Here is a 14,212-nt window from a genome sequence, read left to right as displayed (position 1 = left end):
CATTCGTGGTTCATTCGTCATTCAGTCGTGGTTCATTCGTGCCTTGCGGCGAGAACTGGCCTAGTGAACTGAGTCTGCGCCTTAAAGAACACGAAACACTGCACGGCTGGTACTTATTTAATTTCACCTCATGGTGGCACGTTTAATATTAATTAACACCTGATTACGATGCTTATATTCGGAAGAACATCAACATCATACGCACTTGTGTGATGCTATGCATACACACCTGCGTAAGACACACATGCTGTAAACATCATGTACATCCCTGCTACTACACATGCTACCTGTATATCGTCACTGTAAAGCAGAAACCTTGTATCTCCAAGTTTCAAATTTGTGTGTTTTTTTTCTTCTCGTAAAGTAAAGCCCTGTTTCATCATCCGCTATTTTCACTATTCTAAATCAGTTTTAAATATACAAAACAAACGGTTTGGACCCGCCAACAACGATATACTGCATGTATATATACAGTATCTTTCATTAGATTTCTGCATTATCCTCTCTTATCGCGAAAACTACAAAACGACAGAGTGTGGACGGAATTGTTTGTACCTACTTCTTTCTTTACGCCTGCCTTGTACACGTGTCATGAGACAATATATGTAGATGATTCTGATTCAGACTTTGTAACAGCAATAATGACAAACAATAAAATAAAGCGATAAAAAGGAGAACAATCACAGAATAGCAGCAATAACCTCCCAGCACTGCAGATGTGCTAGTTACATTGTATTAACACTAGAGGTTCGCGGCCCTTCGGGCCGCTCACATCTAGAGTCCACGCCCGTTTTTTTTTTTTTTTAATTAAAAAAAAAAGTTAATTTCTTTTTTTTTTTTTTTTTTTTTTTGAAAAAAATTTTTTTTTTGAAAACAAAAAAAAGTTTTTTGAATAATAAAAAGTTTTGGCCTAATTGTGTTATTATTGTTACTATAATAGGCCTGCCAATGTTTTATTTTCATTATTTCAATGTTTTCATTTTAGCAACACACACACACACACACACACACACACACACACACACACACACACACACACACACACACACACACACACACACACACACACACACACACACACAGACACACACACAGACAGACAGACAGACAGACAGACAGTATCTTGCTGTGAACTCTAGAGGTGAGTGGCCCGAAGGGCCGCGAACTTCTTGTAAGATACAGGCTCTCGGCTAGCTAGCTACAGGCTCTCGGCTAGCTAGCCCAGTAACAGTGGATTCTAGTTTGTTAATTCCAGAAGAAAAGCTTGGTTGCTGGTTGGCTATTTCTTCCCTATTCCTACTTGTCTTGAGAGCAGAGGGACACCCAAGTGACGCCCCTGATCCTAGCGATTGAGACTCTCTCTCTCTCTCTCTCTCTCTCTCCCCCCCTGTGCAGCGGCCCCCCCCTTCCCTCTTGTAACCTGAGACTCTCTCTCTCTCTCTCTCTCTCTCTCTCTCGCTCTCTAGCGAATGAGCGGACGGCTGCATAGGGTTGTGGGCGGTATTCCTTACGCTCTCCCTACAACGTACGTTCTTCTCCCTACCGTTGAGTCGAAGTAGAGTTGGAGTGGATGCAGAGTGGGCGTGGACGGGCTTGGAAGTGGGATGCGGCGTTAAGCCAATTGTAAATATAAGATACTCTAACATCAGACTGATTAAAACGCCATTTTATTCACGCACCACAACAACTCCAGGCCATTTAGAGTAACCTTTGGCACTGGCTGAGTGGCTGCTACTCTGTCCCCTTGGGAGCATCAGGCAAGTGCATATAATAATGACCATTTTCAAGAGGGTCGGAGAACTAGACCAGTGGTCCTCAACCTTTTCAGGCCGCGGCCCCCAAAATAATCATATTTTAACCGGGGACCCCCCCACCCTGACGAGCACTAAGAGTTGAGGCATTACATTTTGTATAACATGGTTCTATTGTGAAAATAGCAGATCTACATGCTCACAACGACTTGTGAGCATGTAGATCGGCTATTCTCACAATTTCTGCCCCTAATATTTGACAATTTGGCCAATGATTAATTTTAGAGGTATTAAAAAGTCCTCTAATTGTCACTTTAGAAATGTGCAGATACCCTCTATACACTTCAACTGTATGTTGGTTTGTTTACTGTTGAGTGAGAAAACAATGTTGCACATTATGTCAATCATCTGGGGACCCCACCCAAATCATCTGGGGACCCCACCCAAATAATTTGACCCACAGGTTGAAAACCACTGAACTAGACAACTAGCCTTTGAGCAGCTGTCCAACTAGGCTCAGCAAACAGATAGCCCAGACTATCTGCTCTTAGTCCAGGCTCTGTGCCAAACAGTGGTGTCTTTTTATATTTGCATAAAAGGGAGAAAGCGACGCAGGCATCGTCTGTAGGAACTAGGCTACTCCACAAACACACACACACACAAACTGAGGTGTGGAAGTTGGCGGCAAACAAGACGCGCAACAACAACAAATAACAACAATGGCGTTGAAGTTCGACGTGAAAAAATTAGATCACCGCCCTAGGCCTGTCATAGCTATTACATAATCGTCTAATCGCAATTAATTGAGATAATCGCAATTATCTTAATATCGTTTCCATGTTATTGTTTTTTCAGTCAGTAATTGTCTTTGTATATGAGTAGGGATGGGCCGAAAGCAAAATTCTTGGCCGAAACCGAATACCGAATACTGGAAACATTCCACCGAATACCGAATACCGAATAGCCGAATAATACATGTATATAATTTATTTTGTATAATAAATGTTTGTACCATTGCTGTACCTTTGTTGTAAAGCTACCTGATTATGGCAAACCCTAACTTAAATAATAATCACCATATGGTTCCATAAAACATTTATTTCTCACTTTTGAATGCACACATAACAAAATCAAATATTTTCTCTTTGCAATGTTAGCATAAAACAAAGTCAAAATAGTGCAACTATTTCTGTAGTATCCTACAGAGATAAAAGTGCATCAGAACAAGGTGCTTAAAACTGCAGAATGATCTAGGCCTACAACAAAATACTATTGTAAACACAAGGGCTGTAACAGCCAGGCCTTCAACAACAAATGCACATACTGTATGTTGCAAAATGATCTAGGGCCCAGGGGTCCTCAAATACAAATCTTGAAGGTCCAGAAATATTTTTTTGAAACAGGTCCAGGTCCGAAAAAAAGGCGAAGGCGAAATAAGGCGGATACATTTATACAGTATGTACTGTATGTATGTATGTTTATTATAATCATTAGAATTGTTTATTTTAATTATTATTATTATTATTTGGAACTTTGGAAATCTCAGTTGGAACTGTTACCCCTGCTACCTGATGCTGGATAAGCGGTTGAAGATGGATGGATGGATGAATGGATAATTATTTATGCATGTAGAGTAGGCTACATTATTTACATTTATTGTGTAGCAATAAAACACTGGCTTATAGTTTAATTATTGGAAACTAAAGAGCATAAATGCAATATTAGGCTTGTCGTTCAGAATGGAAAATAAAGTGGAACTTAGCGTGAGGGGGAGAGGATTACTTGACATTCAGTTAGTTGACACACGTACTGCACAAGCCAGACTGACTGTGCTGATTGACTATGTCAAATGACCAGTCAAATCAGGGTCAACGAGTCATAGTTATTAACCTAACACAGCCTAGGATAGCTGGCAATAATATGCGACGACACATCACATTGTTAAAGACGCATGATCACGCATCGCGAGTTTCGCGACCATTTCTCGTCTAATGCAAGCAGTTGGAGCCTTACATCGTGGATATTAATGTGTTGCTGTTGTCCTCTCCAATTGAACAGCCAAAGGTAGAAGATCTCTAAGTTATTAATCCAGTGGGAGCAATGGTTTCCAAGAGGTTTTAGCAACTTTTTTAAGGCAGCGAGCGGCATGAGTGTGTGGAGAGGAGAGGAGAGGGGAGGGGGGGGAGCAGCATGGAGAGCAGACTGCGTCGGAGACTCGGAGGGAAGGAAAACCTTTGATCTACAAGCCCACAGCACGTTGCACCCGCGACGCTTTGTGGGCTTGCAAATTGGCGTAGGGGTGTGTCTTGTGAGCCTGTGTATGTGTTTGAGCGAATGAGCACAATCAGCACATACACACCCACGCACACACAAACACACATCACACACAGTCAGTCCGATCGTCAGATACAACTGTGCGGAGATTTCTCAGAAATGTGCCGCGGTCCGGACATGGACTGCGGTCCTGTCCTTCACACTATTCGGTGCTCAACTATTCGGTTTTAAAAGCTATCCAGCCGAAAACCGAAAATGCATTTTTAGCCATTTTCGGCCGAAAATTTTCGGTGCCGAATATTCGGCCTCATATCTACCCAATGGGGTTTATTGACCACAAAGCCTAAAAAGCAAATGTTCAATGCCAAAAAAAATATATATATTTGTGAGACAACTAATCGTCAACTCAAATTTGCAATCGTGACAACTAGCCCTACAGCAGCTCTCTCCGGTCTTGCGAAACCTGAACCTTATACCTCCTAATTTTCATACAGTCTGCCCAGAACGTGTATGTGTGTGTGTGTGTGTGTGTGTGGGTGGGTGGGTGTGTCGGACTGGGGCAGAATGAACACAAGGAAGTGCGTTTAGCCTCCGCATGGAGGGAGCTAGCGAGGAAGGGAGGATGGCAGCGAGCACTGCCACTGGCCCAACCGGTTGGAACCGCTCTCTCATATAATAATTAAATTATGAACCAAACCCACACAAAAGCGACAACTCAGCTCCGTCCAGCCGTGGGTTTCTCACGGGGGACGGAGTGGGAGAAGGAGGGGGAGAGGGAGGGAGGGGTGGTGTTTCTCTTTGGTCAGTTGACTTTACACCTCCAAGGCATTATTAACATGACCCACAGGTTCACCCATGCTGCAGACAGGTTATTGTTTTACCCTGCCTTCAGCTATTAATAGAACATGTGCCCAGGGTTAGGGTTTGGAAAGGCCCCAAGTTTTGTGGAGAAAAAGATGTAGCTGCATTTTTTTATCGTCCTGGTTTATTATCGTCAGTCGTGACAACGCTCGCACAGGAGGTGCATTTTTTTAAACTTTTTTCTATCCCATGTGAGCTAAATTTAGACAGTTGTAGACGCTTGCCTTTTATTCTTCATACAGGCCATTAGTCGGGGAATATTATCAGAATATCCGTCAAAGCTGGGAATAAATTCCTTACCAAACGATTTCTTCACCAATGTGTCCGTAAAGAAGTCTAGTAACATATCTAACAAAGATTGAAATTCAAAATCCATAGGAGAATCTTTGACTGCTGGGGTAACTTTGGGTTTCATTCACTTACTATACTTTAAAGGAAGAAATGACCCCCAAAAAATGGGATGTGAGGGGTCTAACTAGGTGTTTTGTATTATTCTGAATCCATAGCAAGCATTTGTTTTGCACAAAAAAAAAAACATTCCTTGGGCTAAATATGGACCCCACGAAACTCTGAAAAGTGATGACTCATCATCACTAAACCATCGTTTTGGGGAGGGGGCATTTCTTAGCCCAAGGAATGTTTTTCATGCAAAACAAATGCTTGAGCTACTGTACACATGGGGTTATGCAGGGCTAACCATCTAAACAAACATGTATGAGATCAACATTGTCATTTGAAATCTGAATCCTGTTTTTCTTCCTCTGTGTCTGTCCTTCACCCCCCCCCCCCCCCCTCCTTGACCTCCTTTCACTCACTGCATTCCCTTTCTTCTCACATCATTCTCCTCATGGCTCGCGCAGGGACATCACGTTAGAAATACTGATCTATCGCCAGCCTGTTTACGCGAAGAAGGGACAGGGGGGGAACAGAAAAGGGCCTGACATGATCACTAGCCTTAGTCACAGAATCCGCGTCGACAGAGAGAGCAGCAACGTCAAGCACAGAAAGAATGAACAAGGATTAAAAACTCTAACTGCATAACCAAATTGAATTAGATTTGATCAACCTGATTGAGATTAAGAAATAGTGGATGATTCATGCCCACAAGTTTACAAGGACCCTGAGAAATTGTCTTAAACGCATCCTTCTTAATCGCATCATCACATAACGATAACGTCACTGTCCGTTCACGTCAAACCTGCCCCCTCGCGGACGTCATTTGCGCACGACGACAATGACGAGAGTCTCTTTGACGTTACGAGCATAATAATCACAGTTAAAACCAGCCACGCTTGGAAGCAGCAGCAGGTAACGAGGATACATAACAGTACAGTGTGACACACACACACACAGATTCAGTTTCAGCCACATGCCTGCCAAAGGCACAGCCGTTCAGTTCAATGGGGAAGTGCGTCTGCAAGGTAGAAGTTTCTAGTAGCGGCCACCACCATCTCGCCATCGTCGCCGGGGAATCGGCCCAGTACAGCGTCGCCTAGTGCCTCCCCGTCACGTCACACACACCCCGTTCCTTCTCCCATCTCCCCCCCCTCCTCACCCCTGTAATCCTACACACCTCCACCCCCTCCCCGTTTACCTGCCATGGCGTCGGTCCGGTTCACGGTGACGCCCACCAAGGCGGAGGACCTCCCCGGCGTGTCGGACACGTCGCCCGACATCAGCCTGCGCTCCACTAAAGGCGTGCGCTTCGGCTCGCGGGAGAGCGTCGGCCGCAGCGAGCCGCTCAGCGAGGGCTCCACGGCGGGCGGCGGGGACGAGACGGGCCGGGACCGCAGCAGCACGGAGCAAGGTATGTTCATCCTGAGAACCGGTGGTTCTCAACCTTTTCAGGCCGCGAGCCCCGGAAAAATGTTATAGTCGTTGTCGGGTGGAAACCTCGTATCTCCAAGTTTCAAGTGTGTAGGTTCTTTCGCAAAGTAAAGCCATGCTTAAAGTTCTCAGTCCTGGGGACTGATTTCAGTCTTGAAGATTCCATAGGAGCTATTTCTGAGATCAGTGCAGATCCGCAAAACAATAAACTATAGCTAAAAAGCAGTTATAATTTCAAGATGTTAGTATTTGCATTGGCCAGGCCTAGCATAGAATACAACAGACTTCAGAAGATACTTCTATTATTAAAATTAAGCATGGATTGGCGCACACACATTCAGTGAAGGCAGTTCAGAACTTCAGGGAAACACCCCACATATTGGCGTTTCAAAAATCATATATTGGGATATGGTCTGAAAATACATTTCAGTCTTGGGATTTCTTTTGGGTTTAACCCCTGAGGCCGTCACACAAAGGTAGTGAAAACAGCCGATCTACAAGCACACAACGCCTCGCGGTGCGAGGTGATCGGCTGTTTTCACTAGTTTAAATCATTCTTAAAAATTATAAATGCAAAACGAACGGTTTTGGACATACAAGGTTTTCATCGGACAACGACGATATTTTATAACTGGGGACCCCACCACCCTGACGAGCACTAATATGTGCACTAATAGGCAGGCCATAACTTATTGAAGACATAAAATATGTAAAGATGGGCGGGCTAACGAGCGATGCTGAGGTGGGGGAAGGGGGAAGCGGGAAGCCACGCGAACCAGCAGCTCGCGGGGAGTAGCTGAAGTTGAAGTAGTTGAAGTGTGATTGACACAAGCACCTGTCAATGATTCTGACCTCATGAAGTATTAACACATATGGTGCCAACCCTGAGTTTCCCGAGTTTGTATTGGTACTACCGCTGTGCCAACCCCGAGTTTCCCGAGTTTGGGCCGTTTTTGAAAAAAAAAAAGAAAAATCTTTTTTCAATTTTTTTTTTTTCAAAACATTTTTTTGGACCTCCAGAAATTTATTAGGCATGATCGCGATCGCAAAATTGCATGTTTAACCGCCATACCAACTCATTCTTTCAAACATGGCAGCCATGTTTGTTTACATCTGAAGAAAACATAATGGCTGATAAATCATGAATGCCTGAACGGATTTCCAAGCGGATTTTTTTGTTTGAAAGCTGTGAACAGCATCTACACACGTGGTGCATCATCTAGGCAGGGGCGTGCACTTTTTACACAATTGCACAATTACATGGAAGTCTATGGTAACCATGGCAACGCGAGACATTGAAGAGAAAAAATCATTGCAACATAAGTGTTAAGTCAGTTGTCTTCAATGTTTTCAGGCCACGGACCCCTTAGTTGAGAGAGAGATGAAGCAGTACCTTGTCTTAGATTCCATATAGTTTCATCGTTTGACAGCAAGATCATCAGTGTATTTTGGATTCATGTCAATTTGTGTTTTCAGATATTTAACCACTTGAACTGTCAATACTTTCCCCCTCTACACCAAACCTCTCTGCCGAAAATAGACGATCTATTCATGGCTAAAGTTCTCAGAATCTGGTTAAGAATCTGGCTAAAAAGGAGATTGTATTTTTTTTATTTATCACAGAAATATTTGGAGGACCCCTGTAGTAACTCTGTTGAAGACCCTTGTATTAAGTAGCGTTAACGTACTTCATCACGCATGACATTTTTGTTTAGGGGCTGTACTTTGTCTTGTTATAATACACAAACACAGGATCGTTTCACTTTTTTTTGCCATCTACTGTTAGGTTTGGCCATTTTATCACTACAGATATGCTCTAAAAGTGTGAAAAACATATTTTTTATTTCACTATGTCTTTAATACTTGACCCTCTCTTTTTTTCCTTCTCTACACCAAATCTCTTAGCCAAAAATCATAGCATGTAAAAGCTTACACGTTGCAGCGCGACACGTTGTGGGCTTGTAGATCGGCTATCTTCACAGAATGTTCCCCCCCAGAAAAGGGTCGCTAGGGTTCATGTGGTTAAAGGATGATAAAGGATTATACATTACATGCTAGAGCTCAAAAGCTTATTTCCTTTGTGGTCCAGTGCACACATGAACACACAGATGCACTCAAAGCGCACACACACTTCCAAATAGCCTACCTGTAAAAACGTGCACATACACGAATTCCCACATTTCAAGTGTCAAACCATTCAGCCATGTATGCTGTGTGCATGTAAGACAGAGCCGTTGTCTGTTTGTACAGTCTTATTAGCCTGCCCACATGTGCTCACATGGATTTGGGAGTTATGACAGGTTCCCACGGGCGTATGCTCGCTCACGCCAGCTTACGTGTGACATATAGGATCAAGACACATATCCAGCGTTTGAGTGAAAACAACATTCCTCAAGGGCTGGCCAAGGGAGAATTTTTTTTGACTCACAAGGTTTCTAGCATTTGCGTACATTTCCATCTCCCCTCCTGCAATTCACTCTTTGTCAAGTCCCACCCCATGTCGCTCTGTTACTACTAGGTGGGACAACAAAGCCAGGGAAGAATATTTTTATAATGGAAGTGAATGGGGAAAAAAAGATTTTTCATAGCCTCATTATTGCTATTTAAAGTACCAAAAGAAAAACATCTACGTGGGGGAACAAAAAAGTACAGTAGTTACATTGCAAAACAGGGGTTTCCCCCCGAAAATACATGTTTTAATTAGTTTAATCCTCTGAAACAGGCAGAGGACAGAGAAAGAGAGAGCGCAGTGCATCTTGGGTGACTCGCAATGACCAGGAGGTTGTGGAACTATAGGCTCAACATAAATGTATTGTAATTGTAATTCTGCCCATTTAAAATATACAGTATGTACCCAATCGAATATCTTAGTTACATCGATATCGTTCATGTAAACTAGTTTGTTGAAGCTTATTCATTATACTAATCAAAATCGCTATGACCGCGCCACGCCGGCCCGTACCGCATTGTGTCCGTACCGCACATCACCGCACAATGCAGTGTCTAGCAGGAGACGTCTATGCAAGACTAGTAATCCACATAGCGATTTTGTTTTTATCATTTCAACAAATATTCACTCCATTTTCTGATCTACAAGCTCACAATGCCTCGGCATTGTGAGCTTGTAGATCAGCTATTTTTGGCTAAAGTTCTCAGAATAAGGACACTAGGGTTCAAGTGGTTAATATAACAAAGGAGAAAAAAGTGTCTATGATTTGGAGGACCCCCTATAGTAACTCTGAGGACCCCCTAGGGGTCCCAGACCCCATGTTGAAGACCCTTGCTCTACCTAAATGACACTATTTAACAACATTTTATATGACTTTATGCCCTGATATCAGACTTATGAATGGCACAGAGTCGGAGGAGAATTCTGGCAAACCATCTTCTGTTTGCCCCGCTGAAAGATACACCGAAGCGTAAAGAACATTTCCACACGTCTCAATGTTTGAGCGTTTTCATATCTTGCATCAGACCTAAACTCTCAACTTTACACATGTGTACCGGGAATGTTAACCCATTTAGGGCCTAGAATTATTGAATGCTTTAACCAGTGAAAAATAGCAGATATACAAGCTCACAGCGCGGCACCGAGTGCCGCGCTGTAGATCGCTGTAGATCTGCTATTTTTGAAAAAGTCGTGAAAATGTGTGCAAATCTTTGAATATATATATATATTTTCAAAGCGAACGTTTGTAAGTCAAATTTTGCTTCTGGGTGGTCCCTGGAACTAAATATTTTGGGATGGTGGTCCATGGTCCAAATAAATATCATTTTGGGGGTCCTTCACATGAAAAAGTTTGAGAACCACTGACATAGTAGTCTCTCAAGAACAGACTAACTGAGCTCCATTTAAGTGAAAAGGACCTTTTCTTTGACGATGGCTGGCCAGATAGCTGACATAGAAACATAGGTTTTTAAAAAAAACCTTAGAAGGATTCAAAAGACACTTATAGAATCGGGTCTAGATTCTAATTTTCACGATTTTTCAAAAATAGCAGATCTACAAGCTCGCAGCGCGGCACTCGGTGCCGCGCTGTGAGCTTGTATATCTTCTATTTTTCAATAGTTAAAGCATAAAATAATGTGTACCCGTTCTGAATGGGTTAAAATCACCATGCTGACTCAGGGGGGGCTCAACAGAGACCAGGCAGAGATATAACAGTATTAGCTGCGCTTATCCAGTTAAGTAATTGCATAGTAGTTAGGGATACCTAATGCCTGTTTGGTAATAAGCTTCCATAAATAGAAGTCATCCCAGGGTAATCCTATTCAGGTTTTGATTGGACTACGAATAATGCCAGGATTATTTGCACAGACGGGGGAGAGAGGAACACATGTGCACACACACACAACAGCAAAGACAGTCCCTTAACGCATCCATGAGGCCAATCTCTCAGCTTTTGTTGCTAAAACTGTGTGGAGTCCTCTGGGAATAGTCTCCCATTTTCACCAAATGGTTTGCCTTTTATGATGACTTGTCCAGAATAAGGACACACACTAGGACAGGGGTCTTCAACAGGGGGTCCGGGACCCCTAGGGGGTCCCCAGAGTTACTACAGGGGGTCCTCCAAATCTTTGTGTGATAGAACATTTTTTATATCCATATTTTTATGTCCATATTCTGAGAACTTTAGCCAAAAATAGCCGATCTACAGCTTGTAGCGCTGCGAGGCGTTGTAAGCTTGTAGATCGGCTATTTTCAGCAATGAGGTTTCGGTGTAGAGGGGGAAAAGAGCAGACTAAGTACAGAGTGAAAGGTCAAGTTAATTAAGTAGAAAACAGAGAGTAAGGATTGCATCTGTTTGGCTGTAGACTAGAGTAAAAATCTCCCACGAAAGGTGCTCTTTTGTAGTCAGGTGACAAAATTGAGGCAAAAAAAGTTAGACCAAGGCACTCTTGAGGGACAGTTAAAAAAGCCTTTATTTTGGGGCTAATGCATGGCAAGAATAAAAAATTAACTTACGCGTTGCGGCACATAATGCCTTTTCAGGGTGACTAAGCAAAAAGTGTGGTTCTGGCCTCCCAGTCAACCTGCATATGAGCTTGTGATGTCATATCCTGTTTCCTATAAAAGCCATGTCTGTTCAGTTTTTGTTTAGTCACCCTGAAAAGGCATTATGTGCCGCAACGCGTAGGTGATTTCTTTTTTATTCTTGCCATGCATTAGCCCTAAAATAAAGGCTTTTTAACTGTCCCTCCAGAGTGCCTTGGTCTAAGTTAATTAAGTATTGATAAGTATTGATAGTGGTTAAATAACTGAAATTGACATGAATCCAAAATATACTGACGAGTGTGTGCTGTCAAACAATTAAACTACGGTACATGGAATCTATGATAAGGTTGTGCGGGTCCCTGCTTCATCTCTCTCTCGACTAAGGGGTCCTTGGCCTGAAAACATTGAAGACCCCTGTACTAGGATTCATGTGGTTAAAAAAAAATCAAACCTCGGTTCGAAGTGGAGTGGTGAGTGTGTGTGTGTGTGTGTGTGTGTGTGTGTGTGTGTGTGTGTGTGTGTGTGTGTGTGCCTGCCTGCCTGCCTGCCTGCACAACAGCGCCCCTCCTTTAACTTGTGTGGCCACACAAGGTATTGCCAGGCTACAGACATACCCAGCCAGCCACATAGCCAGCCAGCCAGCCAGCCACAGACATACCTGTCTATTGGGAGCGCTTTCACCGCTCCAAAAACATACGAATGCTTTGCAGAACCATTCCAAATGCTTTAGTGTTTCATATTGGGGTTGTGAGGACATGGCTGGTTACCAAAACTGTGGGTGTAGTAGTTTTATCAGCGGCCAGTGTTATACCATTTACTACCTTGTACTTACTTCTTTATTCATTACTGTCTGTCTGTCTGTCTGTCTGTCTGTCTGTCTGTCTGTCTGTCTGTCTGTCTGTCTGTCTGTCAGTTCATCTGGCTGGCTGGCTGGCTAGCCATCAACCTTTCTTTCTGACTACCTGCTATGCTCTTGTCTATCAATCATAGTCAGCATATATATCTGGATATCTGTGTCTGTCACACTGTGTGTCTGTCGGTCGGTTAGGGATGGGACGATATGAACATTTCATATCACGATTATTGTGACAAAAGAAAACGCGATTTACGATATTATCGCGATAATCCAAATCCATTATCTTGGGGCGGAACATCTGCCAAAAAATAGCAGATCTAAAAGCTCACAACGCGTCACGTTGCGACGCGTTGTGAACTTGTAGATCAACAATTTTTTGGCAAAGACATTTGAAAGACAGTGAAAAAAAGACTGTTTTAAGTACGTATATTATAAGTGCCTTTTACCAATTATAGAGGGTTTAAATGGCACCGGATATGCAGCTCGGCAAATAATAGGTGAATTGATCCCAGTGCATGACGGAGGATGATATGACGATAAATTAAATCTCCACGATACGAAACGATGATATCGCGTATTGTCCCATCCCTACGGTCGGTCTGTCTGTCTCCTTCTGTGTTCCTGTCAGCCTGACTACCTGTCTGTCTGTCTACCTGCTACGCTATCTTATCAATCTTAGTATCTATGTGTCATTTATGTCTTGTCTATCTCAAGCACACAACAAACAGATAGCCATTGAACTCCCCATAGACACTTGTGGACGAGTGTAGGCCTGTCACATTCATTACATAATCGTCTAATCACAATTATTTTACATAATCGCAATTATTTTGTCTTAATCGTCATAATCGTTTCCATGTTTAAAAAACATCTTAGAACATATCTACAAGCTCACAATGCGTGTTGTGAGCTTGTAGATTGGCTATTTCGACTATCTTTTTAAAGTATAAAGTTGTCAAATAGGCCCATGTCAGTCATTTACCGGTATTTGTGTATTTAGGTTATGTGTCATATCTGCCATGTGCAACTTCAAAGCTTAAAAGCCAAACAGAAATGTAATTGTCAACGACAAAAAACACAATTAAATCGTTAATCGCAATCATTTGAGTGACAATTAATCGTCATGTAAAATGTCATAATAGTGACGGCTCTAGATGAGTGTGGAGTCACATCATGTGACTGAGAGACTCCACAGTGCAGAGAGCCTGTGCTGCCCGTACGGCAGGGGTCTTCAACGTTTTCAGGCCAAGGACCCCTTAGTTGAGAGAGAGATGAAGCAGGGACCCCCACCACCTTTTCATTGTTCGACAGCACACTCGTCACTGTATTTTGGATTCATGTAAATTTGTGTTTTCAGATATTTAACCACTTGAACCGTCAATTCTTAATAAACTTGACCTTTCACTCTGTACTTAGTCTACTCTTTTTCCCCTCTACACAGAGCCACTTTACCGAAAATAGATCTGCTATTTGTTGGCTATAGTTCTCCGAATATGGACACTAGGGTTCAAGTGGTTAATATATATAAAAAAGGAGAAAAAACCTTCTATCACTCAAAGATTTGAAAGACCCCCTGTAGTAACACTGAGGACCCCCTAGGGGTCCCGGACCCCCTGTTGAAGACCCCTGCCCGCACAGCAAAGCCCC

General features: G+C 42.8%; 1 protein-coding gene across 1 annotated transcript in view; it reads left to right on the top strand.

Moving 5' to 3' along the window:
• Positions 1–14,212, top strand: part of slc12a6 (solute carrier family 12 member 6) — a 104,665-nt gene that overhangs the window by 3,323 nt on the left and 87,130 nt on the right. Inside the window, exon 2 of the mRNA XM_080742202.1 lies at positions 5,747–6,693. Coding sequence (XP_080598328.1) covers positions 6,486–6,693 — 208 coding nt within the window. The 5' untranslated portion in view covers positions 5,747–6,485. The remainder of the gene's footprint in view (positions 1–5,746; positions 6,694–14,212) is intronic.

This window comes from Nannobrachium achirus, assembly GCF_963921795.1.
Source record: "Nannobrachium achirus genome assembly, chromosome: 14".
Taxonomy (NCBI): Eukaryota; Metazoa; Chordata; class Actinopteri; order Myctophiformes; family Myctophidae; genus Nannobrachium; species Nannobrachium achirus.
This window is presented reverse-complemented; position numbering and strand designations above follow the sequence as displayed.